Source organism: Capra hircus, chromosome 8 (genome assembly GCF_001704415.2).
Source record: "Capra hircus breed San Clemente chromosome 8, ASM170441v1, whole genome shotgun sequence".
In the NCBI taxonomy this organism is placed as follows: domain Eukaryota; kingdom Metazoa; phylum Chordata; class Mammalia; order Artiodactyla; family Bovidae; genus Capra; species Capra hircus.
Genome location: NC_030815.1, coordinates 98590118 through 98611037, shown reverse-complemented (window position 1 = coordinate 98611037; position 20920 = coordinate 98590118). Strand labels below are relative to the sequence as shown.

Below are 20920 nucleotides of genomic sequence, written 5' to 3'. Positions count from 1 at the left end.
GCTTTATAGTTTATCCATATAAGATAGCATGAGAAAGGTGATAAAGACATCTCTATGCAGCATGGCCCAAAGGGAATTTTAAAACCTGTCTTTCTGTCTTCATAGGTGTTATGCTGAGTGAAATAAGCCTTGTACAAGAGTACCTCTGGATGATTCCATTTCTCTGTCACTCTAGAACTGGCAAAACTAATCTGGGGAAGAATCAGTTCAGAATGGGTGTTGCTTCCTAGGGAGTGGGGACAGCCAGGAATTGACCCAGGAGGGGTGCCCAGGATCTGGGGAGATTAGAATGTGCGGAATGGTACAGGGGTGTGCGTTGCACAGATGTTTCCATCTGTCAATATGGAGCGGCTCAGATTTGCACATTTAGATGTAAGCAAATGTACCACTACCATCTGTGCAAAAGAAGTGTGAAAAAAATTAATGGAGGGAAGGGGGAGGAAGGAGTACAGTTGACACTGAATGTTGATCCCTGTTAAACCTGAGTGACAGGTGTTTACTGTACTCTTGTTTATTTTTTTTCATTGCGTGCGTGCATACTGAGTCACTTCAGTCATGTCCAACTCTTTGCGACCCAATGGACTGCAGGCCGCCAGGCTCCTCTGTCCATGGAATTCTCCAGGCAAGAATACCAGAGGGGGTTGCCATACCCTCCTTCAGGGGATCTTTCCTACCCAGGGATTGAACCTGCCTCTGTTACATCTTGGGCATTGGCAAGCAGGTTCTTTACCACTAATACCACCTGGGAAGCTCACATGTATTGATAATGACCCTGAAAAAGGGTTTTAAAAGTGGGGGCATGCTAGGTAATCTTTGTTGATTCCTCCCCCTTCCAGGAATCTGGCCCAGTTGGCATCCTCTGGGGAAAATGCCAGTCTCGTGGGCATGGGAGTTGGTCCCAGTCGCCCCGGCTGTGGGTCTCCAGGCACGCTCTCCTCTGCCTTGTTGGTGGCTGTGAACTTTGGCTTCCTCCCCCTGGCACCTGGCATCTCCCCTGCCCTTTTGTCCCCTGTCCATTTACTCGGGAGAACAGACCCTCCCCTTCTGTGACTTTGACCTTCCCACTCCACCCACACTTGGGGCTTCTTATCTGGGACTCCTCCCTTGGCGAGTGCTTCTCAGCCGTGAGTGAATCCACAAAGGTGCGTTCAGTTGGGCCTCATTTCCCTTCCATTCAGGGCTGTAAGGTCCACCGGTGCGCCTTTGTTCAGCCTTCAAGATTGTGGACTGGAGGGGCTTGGGCCCCACATGGCTGTAGAGGAATACAGGCCATGTGCTTCCGTTTGCATCTAGAACTGCAGGATGGGCACAGCCAGTCTGTAGCTCCTGTGGGAGGGAGGGAGAGAGGGGTATTGGGAAGACCTGCTCGGGATGTCCAGGGGCTGGGAACAGTTCTGTCTTTTGACCTGGGCGGTGGCTGCATAGTCATGCTCATTTCTGATCATTCCTAGCGTTGTACACGTGTGACCTGTGCAGTTTTGTCTGTGTGTGTCATGCTCCAATTAAAAAGTAGACTAAAGGTCTGTACAAGGCTTTAAAAATTTTCCACATTTCACATAAAGGAATTTCAATTTTGTAGCTTTCTGGAGCAACTGCAAAGTCTGATAGTACGGTCTGAATTCTCATAGAGCAGCAGTTGACTAGATCTGTGTGGTGACTGCCCCCAATGCACTTGTGAGCACCATCCAGCAGGAACCTGCTGGAATGGTTGGCGCCTGCATAGACCCACACAGATTTTCCTCCTGCCCCTACAGTAACTGCCTAGGTCCCTGAGAAGGTATAAGGGTTGGGGTTTAATGCCTGGTTTAGAGACAGTCTTGGAAAAAAATTTTTTGACACAGGTTTGAAGTCCTGGGTCACTGAGGTCTTCTCTTATGTGTGAAATCATTCTAGGTGAATTAGTTCTGGTTGAACTGGGAGATGTTGGGGTTAGCTATGACCAATCCACAGCAGTGAGAGATGATGAAGAGTTGCTGTATTTGTGTGTGTGTTTAGTCACTAAGCCATGTCTGATTCTTTGTGACCCCATGCACTGTAGCCCACCAGGCTCCTCTGTCCATGGGATTCTCCAGGCAAGAATTCTGGATTGGATTGCCATGCCCTTCCCCAGGGGATCTGCCTGACCCAGGGATCAAACCCGAGTCTCTTACATTGTAGGTGGATTCTTTACCACTGAGCCACCAGGGAATCCCTCTGTATTTGTGCCTAGGTATTTAGTTCTGTCGGAGAAGGCAGTGGCACCCCATTCCAGCACTCTTGCCTGGAAAATCCCATAGACGGAGGAGCCTGGTGGGCCACAGTCCATGGGGTCGCACAGAGTCGGACACGACTGAAATGACTTAGCAGCAGCAGCATTTAGTTCTGTAGATAATTTCCTATTTGTATCGTCTACTTTAAAGTAACATTTAAAGTAACATTCCATAATACTACATAGTACTAGTTCATGCTTTTTTATTTAACCATGTTTGATATTCAGTATTTTTTGCTTTTAAAAATGCATCTGTGATTGGAACATTTTTCCTAGATCATGGTTAAGGAGAGGCTCACTTTCTGTGTGGTGAACTTGCAGCCAAGAGTCTTCTCACCACAGCTCACAGTAAACACAGACCACTCACCTCATAATAATCTTGACAATGCCATCCCTGCAAATCCAGACCCAGGGAGTGCCTGTAGGCATCACACCCTCCTTTTCTTCTTCTGAATGTGTCATTCTCTGCCTTCTTCCAGGAGACTTTTTAAAGAATACTGACTCACCAAAGGAAAAAGAGAGAGAGAGAGAAGAATGAAAAATCAAAGGCCACCTGTAACAAGACAGCTTTATTTTATATCCCTCCATCAGGGACATGGATGATGGTGCCTCAGTTGTAGTTTTATGACCCTAACAGTCATGCTCACCAGAGACAAGGTTAAAAGTTTTATGTGCTTTTCCACTCATTAACCTGTTTTGAAAATCTTCCACACACACAGAGCTGGGTAAATTAAGCCCTGGAATTCTGTGCCTCAGCAGTTGGTGTGATCACTAAAAGAGTTAAAGTGGCAGTCGCTCAGTTGAGTTCCACTCTTTGTGACCCCATGGACTACAGCACGCCAGGCTTTCCTGTCCCTCACCATCTTCTGAAGCTTGCTCAAGCCAGATTGAAAACTGGTCCTAACTTGAATCTGCCTGTACTACTCGGCTTGGGCTGCCATAAGCAAAGTACCACGGGTCTTGGTGGCTTGAACAATGGAAATTTATCTTTCCATAGATCCAGAGGCTGGAAGTCCAAGCTCAGGGTGCCGGCAGAGTCAGGCCTGTCCCCTTGCCTTGTGGATGGCCGCTCTGTTGCTGCCCCATCTCCTCCTGTCTTCGGGTGGTCTTTTCTGTATCAGCCTTGGTTTGTGTGTGAGCCCCGCTTATAACGACACCAGTCAGATAGGCTAGGGCACGTGCTAATGAACTCATTTTAACTTAATTACCTCTTCTCCAGTTACAGCCATGTTGGGAAGCATTGTAGGGTTAAAGCTTCGACATATGAATTTGGGGGGGACATGGTTCATCTTCTAACACTCCTCAGTCACTCCACCTCTGTAAAGCTCATCTTCCACCAGTTGATAGGCCACCTAGAATGAAGCCTGCCTCCACGGACCTGCCCTATGGGTGAACCCTGGGGCCAAGCCCAGTTAAATTCATCATTTCATTTCTTGCCATCCTCAAACATTCCTACCAGGTAAGACGTTTCTGACACCAGTCTCAGCCTAAGCTGAGGACCAGGGCTGGGACTCAGATCCCTGCCACGCTGATCCCAGAGCCTATGCTGTCAGCCGCTGCATCATGGGGTGTGTTGCAACACCCAGAACTTTCAGAGCTGTAAAGGGCTCCAAGGAGGGAAGGGGGCGGTCGTGACAGGTCCCAGTAATTGAAAGATGCGAGGTAGCACCGACCTGCTTTACTCTGCAAATTTAGTCGCGTTCCTAGGTTGCAGGATCGGTGGGGGCAGTCGTCCACCCAAAATTAGTTCTTTCTGTTCATGTTTCTTGGCTGGGTTTCCTGGGAATTCATTGCATATTTATTTATGTGGAGTTATTTGCTTTTAGAATCACATGGATGGGGAATCTGCAATCTGGCTGCAAAAAGTGATTTGGCAATTTATTTTCAGGGCTGCCCTTCTTCCAGCAGCTTGTTTCAAACTCAACCTCTGGCACAAAGGCATCCATCATTTTAATTGCATGTTACTGTTCGGCCAGGCACAAATTTGTTTCATTTTCTTTTCCTTTCTCCTGTGTTTCTTTCTTCTCCCCACCCCCTTTTTCTGATCCACCATTTTATAAAGCCAAAAATATTTGCCCAAACAAGACACTTTTTATAGCCAACAAGCTTTTAACACTGAAGTTTTTGGTATTGCCTATTTGATCTCTAACCTTTCCATAGCAGAAATGCTAGGCTGGGTTTTTTAGTTTCCTATTCAGGTAACATAATGCATTTGTCTCAAGTCAGTTCTGAGAAAGAAAATTGTATTGGTCTCGGGGTCAGAAGGCTACTGTTCTATTCTTGGCTTTGCACCGGCTGCCTGGCAACATGACCTATGTCTGGCCTCGTTTTTCCCCATCTGTAAAATGAGGAACTTGAATGTATTGATTTCTGAGCCATCTCTGCTTCTTATTTGGTAACTTGGATGCCTAGTAGGGCCTGTGTGGGTGCCTGGTCACCGTGGCCAGACACCTTTAAACTCTCAACTTCTTTGCAGTTTGTGAAGTTTTCATTAAGTTTTTATTGTGGAAAATTTCAAATATACAAGTTGAGACAATAGTATGATCAAACTGTCTTGTATACAGCACCCATATTTTGTTATTTCTCTGGAGTATCTTCAAGCAACTCCGAGACAACTTTGTATCATTTAGCCTGTTAATACCTAAATGGGTGTCCCTCTCTCTACATGTCTACCATCTGTGATCACACTCAACAAAACTTGAACAATGAGTCTTCAGTGTTGTCTGATGCCGAGTCCTTGTTCGCTTTTCCTCCAGCATCTAAAACCTTTTTGTGGTCAGTGGTTGGCATGTTTGAATCAGGAGCCAACTACAGACAACACATTGCATTTGGTAAATAATGTCTTTTAAGTCTCTTTGAATCCCTAGCTGTCCTCTCCCCCATCTTCAGTGCGATTTATTGAGTTCTTAACACAGTGTTGGTGAATGTAGAGCAAGGCAGCTTCAGTCATTCCAGCCCTTGATTTTAATATCTTTTTCCTAAACAGTTAGGACCTTCAAAGAGTAGTTTTCAGGTTTGTTTACCCCCCTTTTTTTTCCAAGACTCAATATATTTATCATTCTAATTCCTTGTCTCCAAGCAGATGATACCTGAGCTAACATCAGTGTAAGGATTCCTAAGAAATAGTTTTTAAAGTTATGGAAAACTTTTTTGTATACTAAATCTTTTATGTACACACACATGCCATGCACACATTATATCTGTATTTGCATGGTTTTCTTTCTGATTATCTATTGCATAACAAATTCCCCCAGGGCTCAGTGGTTTAAAGCATCACTGTTGATCGTAGTTCATGGGTTCTGTTGGTCAAGAACCCATTGAGGTGGGGCGAGGCTGAGATTTTCTTTTGCTCCTCATGTCATGGACCAGGTCACTCAGGAGGAAACTTAGTTGCAAGATTGGCTAGTGAGGGTGGTTCATGATGGCTGTGCTCACATGTCTGGCACCTTGGCAGGGATGGTTGGAGGCTGGGCTCAGCTGGGACAGTTGACAGGAACATGTTCACGGCCTCTTCAGCGTGCTAGTCTTAGGGTAGTTGGATTTTTTACCTGGTAGTCGGCTCTTCCCACAGAGCAAGTGTCCCTAGAGAACTGTCACTCACCTTGGAAATGACAAAATATCATGAATACCATATTCTATTTGGTTGTGGCAGCGCCAGGCTCTTCCAGATGCAGGGGAAAAGGAGAAAGACTTGACAGCCCTGTTTGTAAGTGCCACAGTTTAAAAAGATCAATGTGAAAATTAGCATGCTAGATACTTGCCACCTGAGACCTTTCAAGTCCCCCATGTACTTGCTTCTCTTTTGATGTAAGATGGAGGGCACTAAGCTGGGAAGCACCTGCCTGAGAGGTCATTCAGGGCAGTCTCCTGCCCCCGATCCCATTCTCCAGAGCTTCGTGTGGACTCAGTTGGGCCAAGAGCATTGTGACTGGTTCATGACTCACCTTGCTTACTAATAATAAAGGTGAGGAGAGTCTCCCAGTCCAGAATTCTAAGAGTAATTTGTCCAGTGGACCTTGGTGTTAAGGAGGTTGTCTGATATTTTTGTCCCCGTCGGTCAGGATCACATATTAAAATGTGCTTGACAATGCGTGCTCAGTTGCTAAGTCATGTCTGACTCTTTGCGACTCCACGGACTGTAGCCCACCAGGCTCCTCTGTCTATAGGATTCTCCAGGCAAAAACACTGGAGTGGGTTGCCATGCACTCCTCCAGGGGATCTTCATGACCCAGGGATCGAACCCTGTCTCCTGCATTGGCAGGTGGGTTCTTTACCACCAAACCAGCAGGGAAGCCTGGGCTTGATAGTTCAGTTCGGTTGCTCAGTTGTGTCCGACTCTTTGCAACCCCATGGACTGCAGCACGCCAGGCCTCCCTGTCCATCACCAACTTCCGGAGTTTATTCAAACTCATGTCCATTGAGTCAGTGATACCATCCAACCATCCTCTGTGATCCCCTTCTCCTCTCACCTTCAATCTTTCCCAGCATCAGGGTCTTTTCAAATGAGTCAGCTCTTTGCATCAAGTGGCCAAAGTATCAGAGTTTCAGCTTCAACATCAGTCCTTCCAGTGAACATTCAGGACTAATTTCCTTTGGGATGGACTGGTTGGATCTCCTTGCAGTCCAAGGGACTCTCAAGAGGCCTGATAGTAGTTACCCCCAAATTAAAGAGTACTCAACCTGTGCTGTTTTAGGGTTTCTTACTGAGAGGGGGAGGTGTAGTATTTGAAGTGTTGGGTGAAACCAGTTTTCAGGGCTGCCAGGATCAAGTAGCGTTAGTGTCCAGACTTTATTCAGCACTTAGGTGAAGGTACTGCCTTCAGCTGAGTGCTGAGTCACCCGTGGTAGGCACGATTGGAAGCAGCTATAGGGAGACAGAAACTGATCATCAGAAGGTGTTAGGCATTCCACGCTGATTGCAAGAAGGTTCATAGGATCATGGCTGTTGGGGCCATTTAATTCTCACAGCAGAAACAAATGAGAGCTTTGACTTTCGGCCCAAAGATGGCTTATCAGCCTGGAACAGAGGCTGATCGATAGATAATAAGACAGCACAAAGTCGCAGTTTTTAGAATGATCGCTCCATCCCTGGAAACCAGTGTGGCGATGCTCTGTGGGGGAACCCTTACGCCTACCCTCTACCCGCCCAGAGCTCATGTCCCATGTGGAGAGCCCTGTGCCCCTGGTTGGAAGAGAACCCCACTCACACTGTCCCCTTTCACTGACGTGCACACCAAAACACTTTCCTCTAAGACTGTTCTCACTTCCTTGTTGACCAAAAATAAGGGCCGTGGTATTGGTTGCTTCCTCCGATTTCCAAGAGATGGTTAGCCAGGCAGGTCAGGAAATTAGTAACACGTACTCTGTTTTACCAGAATTGAATTTCCAGGAGCCACCCAGACTCTTGGTGTCCCCCACACAAAGTGTCTTGGCTTCTGGGTTAGTGTGTGAGTGAATCAACTACTTTTCATTCTGCCCCAATTTCCCTTCCTCCAAACAAAATGGGAATTGCCCCCTACCTCCTACCAGGAGGTCTGCTTGTGTTTGACCGAGTGGCCCTGTCTCCCACCTGTAGCCAAGACCACGCATGAAGCACGCTTTCTGCAGCCGTGTGTTGAATTGGGCTTCAGAAATATTTCTTTGCTGGCTGGACACATTGCATGTGTTTGGAGCCAAACAGGTGAATGAGCCGACTAGGGAAGCAGTGGGATGAGATGGAAGGATCTGTGTCCTAGGAATCCAGAAGGCTGGGTTCTGATTCTTGGTCTGCCGCTTGTGAGCAATAGGAACTTGGTCGTGTTGATCTCTCTGAGTCTCAGGCTTTCTCTGCAAACTGGGGTCATGGAACCTTGGTAAACATGGAAGCCTTCTTCAACTGTGAGGTGGAATTTATAAGCTGGACAGCTTGGCCTTCAATCCAGCAGATTAGGGATCCTCTGCATTGTCTTTGCACCAATAGATTTCAGTTTTGAGTCACCAGATCTTGCTGAGGGCTGAGCTGCTATTTCTCACTCAGGATGAAATTTCAAGGTAACTTTATTCAGTAATTTCAGATATTTGTGTTTACGACATCCTGGTGTAAACAGTGTATATTTCTTTGTGATGACTTAGTAGGGATGGCAGTAGGAACAGAGACCCCTGGCCCCTCTGTGTGCACATGCAGGTATTAGAGAGCTACTTTCCTACTAAGGTTCAGAGAAGAGTAGCAAGTTATCAAGTTTGGGGGTGAGGGTAGGAAGTAGTAACTAACCATGAAATTAGCACTTCCTAGAGACAGCTTACTCCTTGGAAGGAAAGTTATGACCAACCTAGATAGCATATTAAAAAGCAGAGACATTACTTTGCCAACGAAATTCCACTAGTCAAGGCTATGGTTTTTCCAGTGGTCATGTATGGATGTGAGAGTTGGACTGTGAAGAAAGCTGAGCACCAAAGAATTGATGCTTTTGAACTGTGGTGTTGGAGAAGACTCTTTAGAGTCCCTTGGACTGCAAGGAGATCCAACCAGTCCATCCTAAAGATCAGCCCTGGGTGTTCTTTGGAAGGAATGATGCTAAAGCTGAAACTCCAGTACTTTGACCACCTCTTGAGAAGAATTGACTCATTGGAAAAGACCCTGATTCTGGGAGGGATTGGGGGCAGGAGGAGAAAGGGACAACAGAGGATGAGATGGCTGGATGGCATCACTGACTCAATGGACGTGAGTTTGAGTGAACTCTGGGAGTTGATGATGGACAGGGAGGCCTGGCATGCTGCGATTCATGGGGTCGCAAAGAGTCGGACATGACTGAGCGACTGAACTGAACTGAACTGAGAGACAGTTGAAAGATGCCTTGAGGTAGGTACCTTCTGGGAACCATTGGCCAGGAAGACCACTAATGAGAACAGTTAAGAGTTCTGAGAGCTGTTTAAACAAGGGGTGATTAAGAACTTGGAAAGGAAGGATTTGATCTCCAAGAACTAACATGGGTTTACCCAAAATCCCAAAGCCAGGCTTGCCTGTTTTCCTTTAAATGGGATTACTAGATCATGTATTTGTTCTCAGTTCAGTAGCTCAGTCGTGTCTGACGCTGCGATCCCATGGACTGCAGCACGTCAGACTTCCCTGTCCATCACGAACTCCTGGAGCTTGCTCAGACCCATGTCCATCGAGTTGTTGATACCATCCAACCATCTCATCCTCTGTCATCCCCTTCTCCTGCTGCCTTCAATCTTTCCCAGCATCAGGGTCTTTTCCAATGAGTCAGCTCTTTGCATCAGGTGGCCAAAGTATTGTAGTTTCAGCTTCAGCATCAGTCCTTCCAATGAATATTCAGGACTGATCTCCTTTAGGATGGACTGGTTTGATCTCCTTGCAGTCCAAGGGACGCTCAAGAGTCTTCTCCAACACCACAGTTCAAAAGCATCAATTCTTCGGTGCTCAGCTTTCTTTATAGTCCAACTCTCACATCGGTACATGACTACTGGAAAAACCATAGCTTTGACTAGATGGACCTTTGTCGGTACTTGTTTAGCATTTGGCAAAAAAACACATTGTGTTATTCCTGTGGACATGTGAGAGGTTTGGATGAAAGTGATAATAATCCCTTTGTGTGTATAGGACACTGCGGTTGACAGTGGATGCTTATTTGCTTTCTTTTTTATTAATGCAGTGGCTTAGCAGTGTGGACAGGGTAGAGGAGAGGACCCATTTTTCAGATGGAGAAGCTGAGACTTGGCATGGGGAGTGCCTAAAGTCACAGTCATATTGCTAGAAAAGAAATAGAACTGGTTTTCCAGCCCAACATTTTGGCCTCTAAGAGTCCCAGGGCATGGCTCCACCATGGTACAACGGTGTGTATTTATAACCGGTTTGAGGCCACCATCAGATGGGCACCTTAATACTTAGAGCTAAAGAAAGACTCTACCCCTCCTCCCACCCTCTCCTCCACTTCCACCCTCTGTCCCTTTCTGTTTATCAAGTTTCCATATGTTATAAAATTTAGGATCAATCATTGATAAATGGAATGATAACCTGGGACCACTCGGTGGACTCTTGCTGTGGCCCACAAATGAGGTGATGTGGCCTGAGCTATCATGGAGAGGAAGGAGAGAGCCTTCCAAAGATGGGTGCAGAGGGACTTGCCCTCTGATGGATGTGGAGCCGGTGGATGGAGGGGAGAGAGCCTCGTGTGCCTTCAAGGCTCCTGAAAGCCTTTCTCTGCCCAGATGGCATTCTTTCCACCACCTAGGATGTGCACGCTTGGCTGGCATTCTCACACACAGCTTATTTCCTCCTTTCAAACCTACCTGGGATGCGCAGCATTGAATGCTATGGAGACTAATGAGATTTGGATGGCTGGCCTTCTGTCTTCTTTGTTCTTCCAGGACCACTGTTGACTTATTACATTGCACGTGGGTCAGGCTGCAGTGAGATGTTGCCCATTGCATCTTATCTGAGAAGGTCAGGCTGGTTCATTTGTCTGCAGGACAGTTAAGACATCAGCTGTCCAGCAGTCTTCCTTATCGAGACCTTGGCTGGGAACCAGCAGATAGACTAAATGGGAACCTCTGACTGGCCAGGGAAGGTATCACAATGTCCATACCTTTCCCTGCTGGCTGCCTGCCTGACCCTGTCTTTAGCTGGCAACCCAGTACTCTTATTTTACATGTTTTAATGTGCATGGTTATTTTTAGCTCCTGTCAGATCAGAAGGAGCTGCTATAGAGAGCTATACCGTCTCCAAACCACTAGTTGCTGGTCCTTGTGAAAAGTGATGTGTGGAGATGGGAGGCCGAAAACCTAGGTGCTGTGGATGCAAGAACTCAAGGGTAGAGCTCTCTAGATCCTGCTGTGTTTGGGGCAACTCTCCCTATGTGTCTTGTAGCTGGATTTCAAGATGGTGCTCAGAACTTTGAAAGATTTTACACTGAGTATGTTTTACACTGAGCTTGGGAAGGCACGGAGTACCACTTGGTACTGCGACCTGTGGGCTCGAGTCTTGGCTGACTTCATTCTCCAAGAAGGATTTGTTCTTCTCCAGTTTCCTGTAGCTGTTCCTTCCAGACTTTGTGACCCCAGTGTACCCCATTGCCTGGAAGGGTGACTGGCATTTGATGAGCAGTTGATAAACATTTGTTGAATGAGTGAGTGAATTCATCACAGAGAGGGCGACTTAGTTAACGATGAGGCAACAGGATCAGCTTCTAGTCTTGCCACATTAACTGATCTCGTGTACTCAATTGACAGCACTTCATGTAACAACCATGGAATCATGTTTAGGTAAATGGCCTTGGAAGCACAGCACTGTTCCCTAGATGCTTCTTCATGGAAACTCTGTCTGAAAAGATTTTAATGAGTGTATTCTCATTTTTAGGTCTGCTGCTTGGGAAATATCAGTCTGTTTTTTGTGCTTTAGTGTGGCCCCTCCAGAAGATCCATTTCTTGGCCCTAGACCCTACACATCCCCCATTCATCCATCCATCTTGTCCGTCCATCCATCCATCCATCCATCTTGCCTGTCCATCCATCCATCCATCCATCTATCCATCCAGCAGACATTTGTGGAGTACCTGCTGGGTGCCAGCCAGGCATGTGCTTTGGGGATGGAGGAAAGAAGGGGTGGTACCCAGAGGGACTCAGCAGGTCTCTGCCCTTGGGAGTGCTGAGTCTGAAGCAGGAGTAAGATGGGAACATGAGTAGCCGTGATGCAGTGTGTTAAGTATGCCTGTGATAAAGGCCTGAGCCTGCTTGTGGGAACCCAAGGGAGGGGCACTTACTGCCTTTGAGGGGCGCGGGGAGAACAGAGTTGGAGATGTTGCCGAAGAAGGATATGTTTGGGTGAGTAAGCCCAAGATGACAGCTTGTGGGGCTTCTAGGGGCTGCTCTCAGTAAGGTGTCCTGGCTGGTGGTACAGATGAATTATCTGGAACCTTCTCAGTTTTGAGAGTGGACACACTGCTGGCTAGGAGGGGTGAGAGATGGTTGATTCAAGCGCTGTGGTCTTGACCGTCCTGTCTTCAGCCCCCTGGGACCTCTGTTTCAAGGACCTTTTTATTTGTTCCAGCCCTCATAATTTCATCAGATTCTTTTTAGACCAGTAAGGGCCACTGGGAATTCCATCTTCCAGCAGAAGAGACCCAAGAGTGTACTTGGTTGGGAGGTGAGTGGGGGGAAGTGTTTATAGGTGAGTAAAAATGGTACATCCCACCCACCAGACTCTGTCTGCCACCTCCACGTCCAGCCGAGTGAGGGTCTACCAGTAAGAGGAGCCCATCTTACATTGGCAGAAGGGACCCACTGCCCCTAGAAAGGTTATTTTCCCAACCACCACCTTGAGCTCCTTCTAAATTAAGAGCCATTTTAGAAAGACATGAGAAAAATAAAATTTGGAATGGCCTAGACAAAGACTTCGGCTAACTCCCCTCATTTTACATTTGCGGAACTATGCTTTTTTGAGTTCAGACCCCGAGAGTGTTAAAATTACATACCTGGATGGTAAGCCCTGAACCAAAAGAGACCCAGGTGGGGAGCATGTTGGATTTGGGGTCAGTTGAGCTTTGGTGGCCCTATATATCCAGGGGACCATAGGCAGGCCTGATTAGCAGCCATGGGGGGAAGTCCAGGGCGGCCATGTGGATTGGGGAGGTTATGAATTGCTTTAAGGCTGCAGTTGGTGGTGCAACCGGGACGAGAGGTCTCTTGCTTCCTCACAGCCCAGCTGTTTCTGCCACATCCTGCTGCTAAAGCTTTACTCTGACTAGTTCTTTCCCGCTAGGAAACCCACTAATGAAGCCTTGGCACCGTGCTAATAGGTGTTGCACGGGGCCAGTAGCACTGGATAGTAATTGGAAAAAATACCTGCAGAGAATGGACTGTTATGGGCAAGGAGGAAGAGTGCCAAGATTGTGGGTTTTTTTTTTTTTTCTTTTCTTTTTTTTAACATTGTATTTGTTGCCTAACAACTGCCAAAAAATCAGTATTAAAGAAAACTTGGGAAATAAAGCATCTATCGTGTCTCCATGCTGACGCAGCTGTTGTAATTTTTGCCACTCTCCTGTTTTTATCAAGTAGTCCATGTGCAGTGCAGACTTAGATTTATGTAGCTGGAGTCACAGTTTGCTGTTCCCTTGTGCTCTGTTTATTGAACGTTTGTCGTAAGAATTTTCCATAGTTCTGTCTCATCCTCATAATTCTTTTTTGTAACAGCCGAATAATATTCTGATGTGCTGGTGGGCCCCAGTGCTGTGTTCTGTGATTGGAATTTTGATTGTTTCTCCTTTTTGCCCATCCCTAATCCCACCTTATTTCTCCACTAGATTCATTTACAGAGAATGCCACTGCATGTCGAGCCTTCTGGAATCATGTATTGAATTGTTGCTTTCAGAGGAGTATTTCCGGAAAGGAAGGAGACTGTAATTCATTGATGAAGTTTTTATTTTTTTAAAACTTTTTGTTATTGTTGTTTATTTATATAACACAAATAGAGGCGTAAAAAGGAAACAAAAAGGTAGTTTAATGAACTACTAGAAAGTAGACAGACACCCTGGTACCATCACCCACATCAAAAGCTGGAACCCAGCCAGCCAGCCGGAAGTCCACAGATGTTGCCTCCTCCCAGCCCCATGCCCAGCCCCAAGAGCAACACCTACCCTGACTTTATTGTAATCAATTCTTTACTGTCTTTCCAAGATTGCTCACCCAAGTGTGCATCCCTGGATACTGCAAGTTAAGCTTGCCCATTTGCAAATGTCTTTTAAATCTCTTTTAATTTGTACGTTTCCTCTCAGTCTCTTCTCTTCCCTATATTCTGTTTGTTGAGAAAACTGGGTCGTTCATCCTGAGGAGTTTCTACAATTTCCCACAGGCTGGATCTTGCCACTTGTGGTTCTTTGTAGTTTAGAACGTTCCTCTGCATGTCCTACAGTTGGATCTAGTGGTTTAACCAGTCGCAAGGTAGATTTCTTTTTTCCCTGTGGAAAGAGAGGTGTGGGGAGCTAGATTATACCTTGGGTGGTAGGATGACTTTCACCTGGTTATCCGTCTCCTATTGCAATGTTAGTAGCCACTGGCATCCAATACTTAGAGCTTGCCATTCATTAGAAGCTACAAAATTGTGATATCACAGTTTTGTTATTCTTTCTTCATTTAATTTCTGGAATACTACTCTAAAGAAAAACTCTGCCTCTCTGCTATTTTTAGTAGTTTACTTATAGAGATTCACATACCATACATTCACCTACCTGAAACATACAAATTTAATGGGTTTTAGTTTATTCATAGAGTTGCACATCTGTGGCCATGGTCAATTTTAGAACACTTCATTAACCGCCCCCCCAAACCCTGTTCATCTTTGCTGTCACCCCGTAGACCTGTCAGTCCTAAGCAGTTACTAACTATCAATCTAGTTTCTGTCTCTAGACTTAATGTTCTGGACATCTCAAATAATATGTGGTCGCTTGTAACTTATAACCAGGTTCTTTCACATAGTATAATGTTTTCAGAGTCCATCAATGTTGTAGCATGTATCAGAACTTTATTCCTTTTTATGGCCAAATAGTATATCATTGTATGGATATGCTACATTTTGTTTATCCATTCATCAATTGATAGACATTCAGGTTGCTTCCACTTTGGGGCTATTATCAATAATGCTGCTGTGAACATTTTTGTACCAGTTTCTGTGTGAGCATAATGTTTTCATTTTTCCTTGGATATTTACCTAGAAGTGGAATTGCTGGGTCAAATGGTAACTCTGTGTGTAACTGTTTAAGAAGTTGCCAGCTTTCTTTTCTAAATTAGCTACACAATTTGACATTCCCATCAGCAATATAAGAGGGTTCCAATTTCTCCAGCATTGGTTATCTGTCTTTTTTTGTTATAGCCCTCTGAGTGGGTATGAAGTATCTAACTGTGGTTGTGATTTGCACTTCCGTGATGACTAGTGATGTTGAGCATCTTTTGACATGCCAGCTATTCATCTCTCTTAGGTAAACTGTCTCTCTATCTCTCTGTATGTGTGTGTGCTCTGTCACTCAGTCAGGTCTGATGCTTTGAGACCCCCTTGTAGCCCGCCAGGGTCCTCTGTCCATGGGATTCCCCAGGCAAGAATATTGGAGTGGGTCACCATTTCCTTCTCCAGGGGATCTTCCCGACCCAGGGGTCAAACCCCCATCTCCTGCACTGCAGGTGGCTTATTTACCACTGTGCCACCCGGGAAGCCCTCATCTCTATATATCCTTGACCTGTGTTTAAATCATTTGTCTTTTTATTATTGAGTTGTAATAATCCTTTATATGTTCTAGAGAAGTCCCTTATCAGAAGTATGATTTGTAAGATTTTCTCCCATTCTGGGTTGTCTTTGTACTTTCTTGATGTCTTTGTGTTCTTCGAAGCATAAAAGTTTTACATTTTTATGATGTCCATTTGTTTTTTTCTTCTGTTGCTGGTGCCTTAGGTGTCTTAGCTAAAAAATTTTGCCTAGTCCATGGTCATGAAGATTTGTGTGTATGTTTTATCCTGAGTTTTACAGTTTTAACTCTTACATTTAGGTCTTTGATTTATTTTTAGTTAATTTTTGTATATGCTGTCATCTACTCTTGGGTTGGTCTTTCCTGGTGGCTCAGTGGTAAGGAATCTGCCTGCAATGCAGGAGAAGAGGGTTTGACTCCTGGGTTGGGAAAAACCCCTGGAGAGTAAATGGCAACCCACTCTAGTATTCTTGGCTGGGAAATCCCATGGACAGGGGAGCCTGGTAGGTTGCAGTCCATGGGGTCGCAAAAGAGTGGGGTATGTCTTAGCAACTAAACAACAGCAACTCTTTGGTTTCCTAGTGCTGCAGCTAAAGGCAGGATCAATGCTTGACTTTTTTTTTTCTATTTATTAACCTTTTATCATAATAAGGTGTTGGTTCCCTAATCATCCTATAAAGTAGTAGTTTGGTGGGGTTTTCTTGTCATCACGTATGCTTTAGATTTAATCATGAGTTTGTATTATAATAAAAAAATAATTGCATTTAAATAAATTTGTGTACTCTGACACATATGTGTATGGTAGAGAGGGGAAAGTGATTTTATTGTTTGGGTTTGTTTTTTTTTTTAATCTTGTTTCTTATCAACTGTCACCTCCTAAAATTTCATCTACCCATTATCTTCCAGAAACATGCCAAAGGCCAGGATTTGTTTGATCAGATTGTGTACCACTTAGACCTGGTGGAAACAGATTACTTTGGCCTCCAGTTCCTTGACTCTGCCCAGGTTCCGGTAAGTATTCCTTTGATTCCTTACACGATGGACTGGCTAATCACAGGTCCACGGTTACTAGAAATTGGTAGAGAAAGACAGGAGTAAAACTGCGTTAGTGTTGCGGTAAAGAGCATTGGGATTGAGGTGCTGGCGCCCATGTGAGGTGGTGCATCCATGACGCCCCACCCTGGAGGTGTCCAGTATGTTGTTGCACGTGGAGATGTGCTAGGGAGACATTTCCAAGCATGAGGATGCAGTGTAGGCACATCTCTAGAGTAGGTAGAAAGAAATCTCATTATAAGAATTCTTCTGGGGATGCGGTGTGTATTTTTAACTAGCAGAAGAGGCTAGGCCGCCCTCTCCTCGTGGACTCTTGCCAGGTGCAGAGAGCAGGTGCTGTGAGCACAGCTGAATCGCAGCCAGGCTTAGTGGGCTCTGGGGCCGGGTGGTCCGAGCAGGTCTTGGCATTGCTCGAGAGCCATCTTGCAGGCTCCAGGAGGTTGTGTTTGGTCAGCAGAGACTTCCCTCGCTTTGCCTGAGACAGAACTATCCAGAGAGGAGGTGCCCGCGTAAGTGAACTCAACACAGCTCAGAACCGCTCTTTCGTTTATTTTTATTTCTTCATCTATTTTATAATTGACCAACAATACTACGTTACTTCCTGTTACACAAGATGGTAATTCGATATTTCTGTACCTTTGTAAATGATCGCCACAATAAGCCTATTTACAACCTGTTGCCATACAAAAATATATAGTTACTGACTATATTCTCCTTGCTGTACGTTTCAGACCCGTGACTCATTTATTTTGCAACTGCTGGATGTTAGTATTTCTTAATCACCTTTGCCTATTTTTCCCTCCCTCCTTCCCTCCTGGCAACCACCTGTTTGTCCTCCGTATCTCCAATTCTGTTTCTATTTTTTAATGTTTGTTCATTTGTTTCTTAGACTCCACACATAAGTGATAAATCAAACCGTACTTGTCTTTCACTGTCTGATTTATTTCACTTAGCATAATACCCTCTAGATCCATCCCTGTTGTCACAAATGCCAAGATGTCATTATTTTTTATGGCTGAGTAGTGTTCTGATGTGTATGTATAGGTACCGCATCGTCCTGACCCATTCATCTATTGATGGGCACTTGGGTTCCTTCCATATCTTAGCTATTATAACAGTGTGATGAGCGTAAGAGTACATGTATCTTTTCTCATTAGTGTGTTTGTTTTCTCTGGATAAATATCCAGGAGTGGAAGTGCTAGACCATACGGTAGCTCTGTTTTTAATTTTTGAGGGCTCTCCATATTCTTTTCCATAGTGGCTGCATCAGTTTACATTCCCACCAACAAACAGTGCACAAGGGTTCCCTATTCTCCATATCCTTGCCGATACTTGCTTTCTGTTGTGTTTTTGATAATAGACATTCTGACAGGTGTGAGGTGATGGGTACCTCACTGTAGTTTAGATTTGTATTTTCCTGATAGTGATATTGATCATTTTTTCATGTTGTCTGTTGGAGATCCGTGTGTCTTCTTTGGAAAAATGTCTGTTCAGATCTTCTACCCATTTCTAAATAGGATCATGTGGATATTCTTTCATGTTGAGTTGTAGGAGATCTTCATGTATTTTGGATATTAATCCCTTATCAGATATGTCGCTTGCAAAGATCTTCTCCCATTCAGTAGGTGGCGTTTTTATTTTGCTGATAGTTATCTTCACAGTATAAAAACTTTTTAGTTTGGTATAATTGCATTTATTTATTTTTGCTTTTGTTTCCCTTGCCTAAGGAGACATATTTAAAAATACTACTGAGATTACTGTCAAAAGAGCATACTGCCTATGTTTTCTTCTGCAAGGTTTATGATTTCAGGTTTTATGTTTAAATCTTTAATCCATTTTGAATTTATTTTTGTGTGTAGTATGAGATAGAAGTTGTTTGATTCTTCTATCTGTAGCTGTACAGATCTCCCAACACCATTTATTGAAGAGGCTGTCTTGGCTGCATTTTAGATTCTTGCCTCCTTTGTTGTTGATTAATTGATCATATAAATGTGAGTTCATTTCTGGGTTCTCTGTTCCTTTGAGCTTTGTGTCTGTACTAGACTGTTTTGATTACTGTAGCTTTGTAGTGTAGTTTGAAATCAAGGACTGTCATACTGTCAGCTTTATTCTTTTAAAAAGCAAGAAAGACTTCAGAGTTTCCATTCCCAGCAGAATCTAGCTTTGGGTGTCAAAGAGAATTTATTCAGCAATCTAAAAATACTTATTGAGTGCTTGTTGTGCACTAGGCTCTGTTCTAAGCAGTGGATAATACAGTGCATGTGAGTAATACCTGCGTAATATGACAGGTGGTAGTAAGGGTTAAGAAAAATGAAGCAGAGTGAGGAGATAGAGTAAGGGGCAGTGCTATTTTAGACAGAGTATGAAAGGGTGAGTGCTCTGGTAGGAGATATTTGAACTGAGACCTGGAGCTGCTCCTGTGTAGCTAAGCCTTTCTACCTGAAAGACACTTTTTAAATACTTCCTGGGGCTATGCATGATGGTTGTAAGGAGATACTCAAAGTTGATGCCTGGAAATTGGGTCTGCTTGAGAGGAATGGTGTGGTGCCCAGTATGTGGTGATGCAGTACAGCCTGGGTTACAGTGCCTGCTGGGCAGATGTGTCTCCCTGCACCCACTGGATGCCCCCTCTACACTGCCAGCTTCCGCCCCACCTTCAGGACCTCCTGCCTGCCTGCAGCCCCCTCCCTTACCCCCCTGACTGTTGCCATGAGCATCCTGCTTCCTCCTTGAGATCGTGGTCCTGATTCCTTCCTGTGAGCAGGAGACTCTCCCTTTGGCCTCCATGGCTCAGGGAAGGGCAACCCACCATCCTTTGTCCCCTCCACTGTGTGCTTCTGCTTCCTTTGAGGTTGGACCACCCAGTGTGGCACCCTCTGACCTCAGCACTCTCTTCCCATCCTTCAAGGCCTCAAGTGCCCATTTCCCTCCTCCCAGGGCAAACTCAGAACTCAAGTTGTTAACGCCTCTAAATATTCCAGACCTGGTTTCCTCTCACTGAAGTTTCGTTTGAGCAAACCTCACCCAGAAGCACCTTGGGTCCTGTCACTGTCCATTCACTCCAAGATCCAGGATTCTGTTGTTTCTCATCCTGTGACCAGGATAAGATCCAGGATTCTGTTGTTTCTTACCCTCCTTCCAGTTCCTCTGCATGTGGCCTTGGCCTCAACAGCAGCCTCCTGCCCTCGTCTTCCTCCCCACCCGGTCAAGCCTCAGACATGTCCTTTGTGTCCCCATTTGCCCTTTGATTCTCCTGCCCCCGTGACTGTCTCCTGACCCCCCTTCAACACGCATGCAGGCCCATCTGCTTCCTCTGCTGCTTCTCCAGGACTGCCAGGTATTGCTGGAGAGGCCACAGGCTGTGCCTTCTGGCCCAAGCACAGATCACAGGTTCAGCGAAATCCAAGCCCGAGCTGTTCCTGGAGCCTCATGAGCCCCCAATGGACCCTGAAGAGCCCCAGGGTTCCCCTTCTGAGTCTGCACCACAGGCCTCTAGTCCAGTCCCCACAGAGACTATTCTCACGGGTGGCCTCACCTCCAGCTGAGAAGACCGAGTTCATTTAGCCTGAATGCCTTGAGTTTTCTTCCCTGCACCTCAGTGTCTCTTTCTCTCTGTCCATTCTTTTTACTGATTTCTCTTAAGGGACTTTGCCTGTTTCTCCAGCATTTACACACCTACATCAGAGTTCCATTTCCGGTTGCTTCCTCAGTGCTGGATTTAGAGTTCTCCTTCCCGTCCCCAGCATCTGACACTTGTCAGTCCTCTTCCCAGAGCTGCTTTTCCTGTTGTCCTTTTGTATATGGTATTTTTGGCTTCGGATTGTCTATGGCCCAGGGCTCAGTTCAGGCCTGAACCTTGCTCCTGGTCTGATGGGCTTTAGGTAAGCCACCTTCTCTCCCTTGCCCTCAGTCTCCTCATCTGTAAAATGGGTTTGTTGGATGTGTTCTTCCAAGAGCCCTTCTGGTTTTAATATCCCGTGATTCTGAGACTAAAGGGGAGGCAGGGTACTGTCCCTCACATCTCCTCTAGTCAGAAGGGAGAAAATACCCATCTTGCTGCCTTCAGAGCCAAGTACCTGTTGCCCTGGTGGCATGTCCTTAACCCCAGGCGACCACTCCCCAGCCACTCGGGTTCTCCGAAAGCCACAGAGGGGACTCCACTATGAACGTCTTTGCTGTGAGCTTCTGCTCACTTGGCTGCCAGGCTTTCCTGCCTGCCAGTGCTCAGGCCCCGTGTGGCAGGAGGGATGTTCACAGCGGGATCCAGGCATCCTTCCCAGGCCATACACCAGACTCTGAAGGTGCTAAAGCCTTTCCAGCCCGCAGCTCTGTGAACATGGCGTGCTTCTCTGCCCCGCAAGAGCAGGTGCAGGGCCGTTGTCTGCCTGAC

General features: G+C 45.7%; 1 protein-coding gene across 4 annotated transcripts in view; it reads left to right on the top strand.

Moving 5' to 3' along the window:
- The window catches only part of EPB41L4B (erythrocyte membrane protein band 4.1 like 4B), a 142816-nt gene that overhangs the window by 20566 nt on the left and 101330 nt on the right, over window positions 1–20920 (top strand). For all 4 annotated transcript variants that reach the window (XM_018052570.1, XM_018052571.1, XM_018052572.1 and 1 more), the window contains exon 2: window positions 16384–16488. In XM_018052570.1, coding sequence (XP_017908059.1) covers window positions 16384–16488 — 105 coding nt within the window. The remainder of the gene's footprint in view (window positions 1–16383; window positions 16489–20920) is intronic.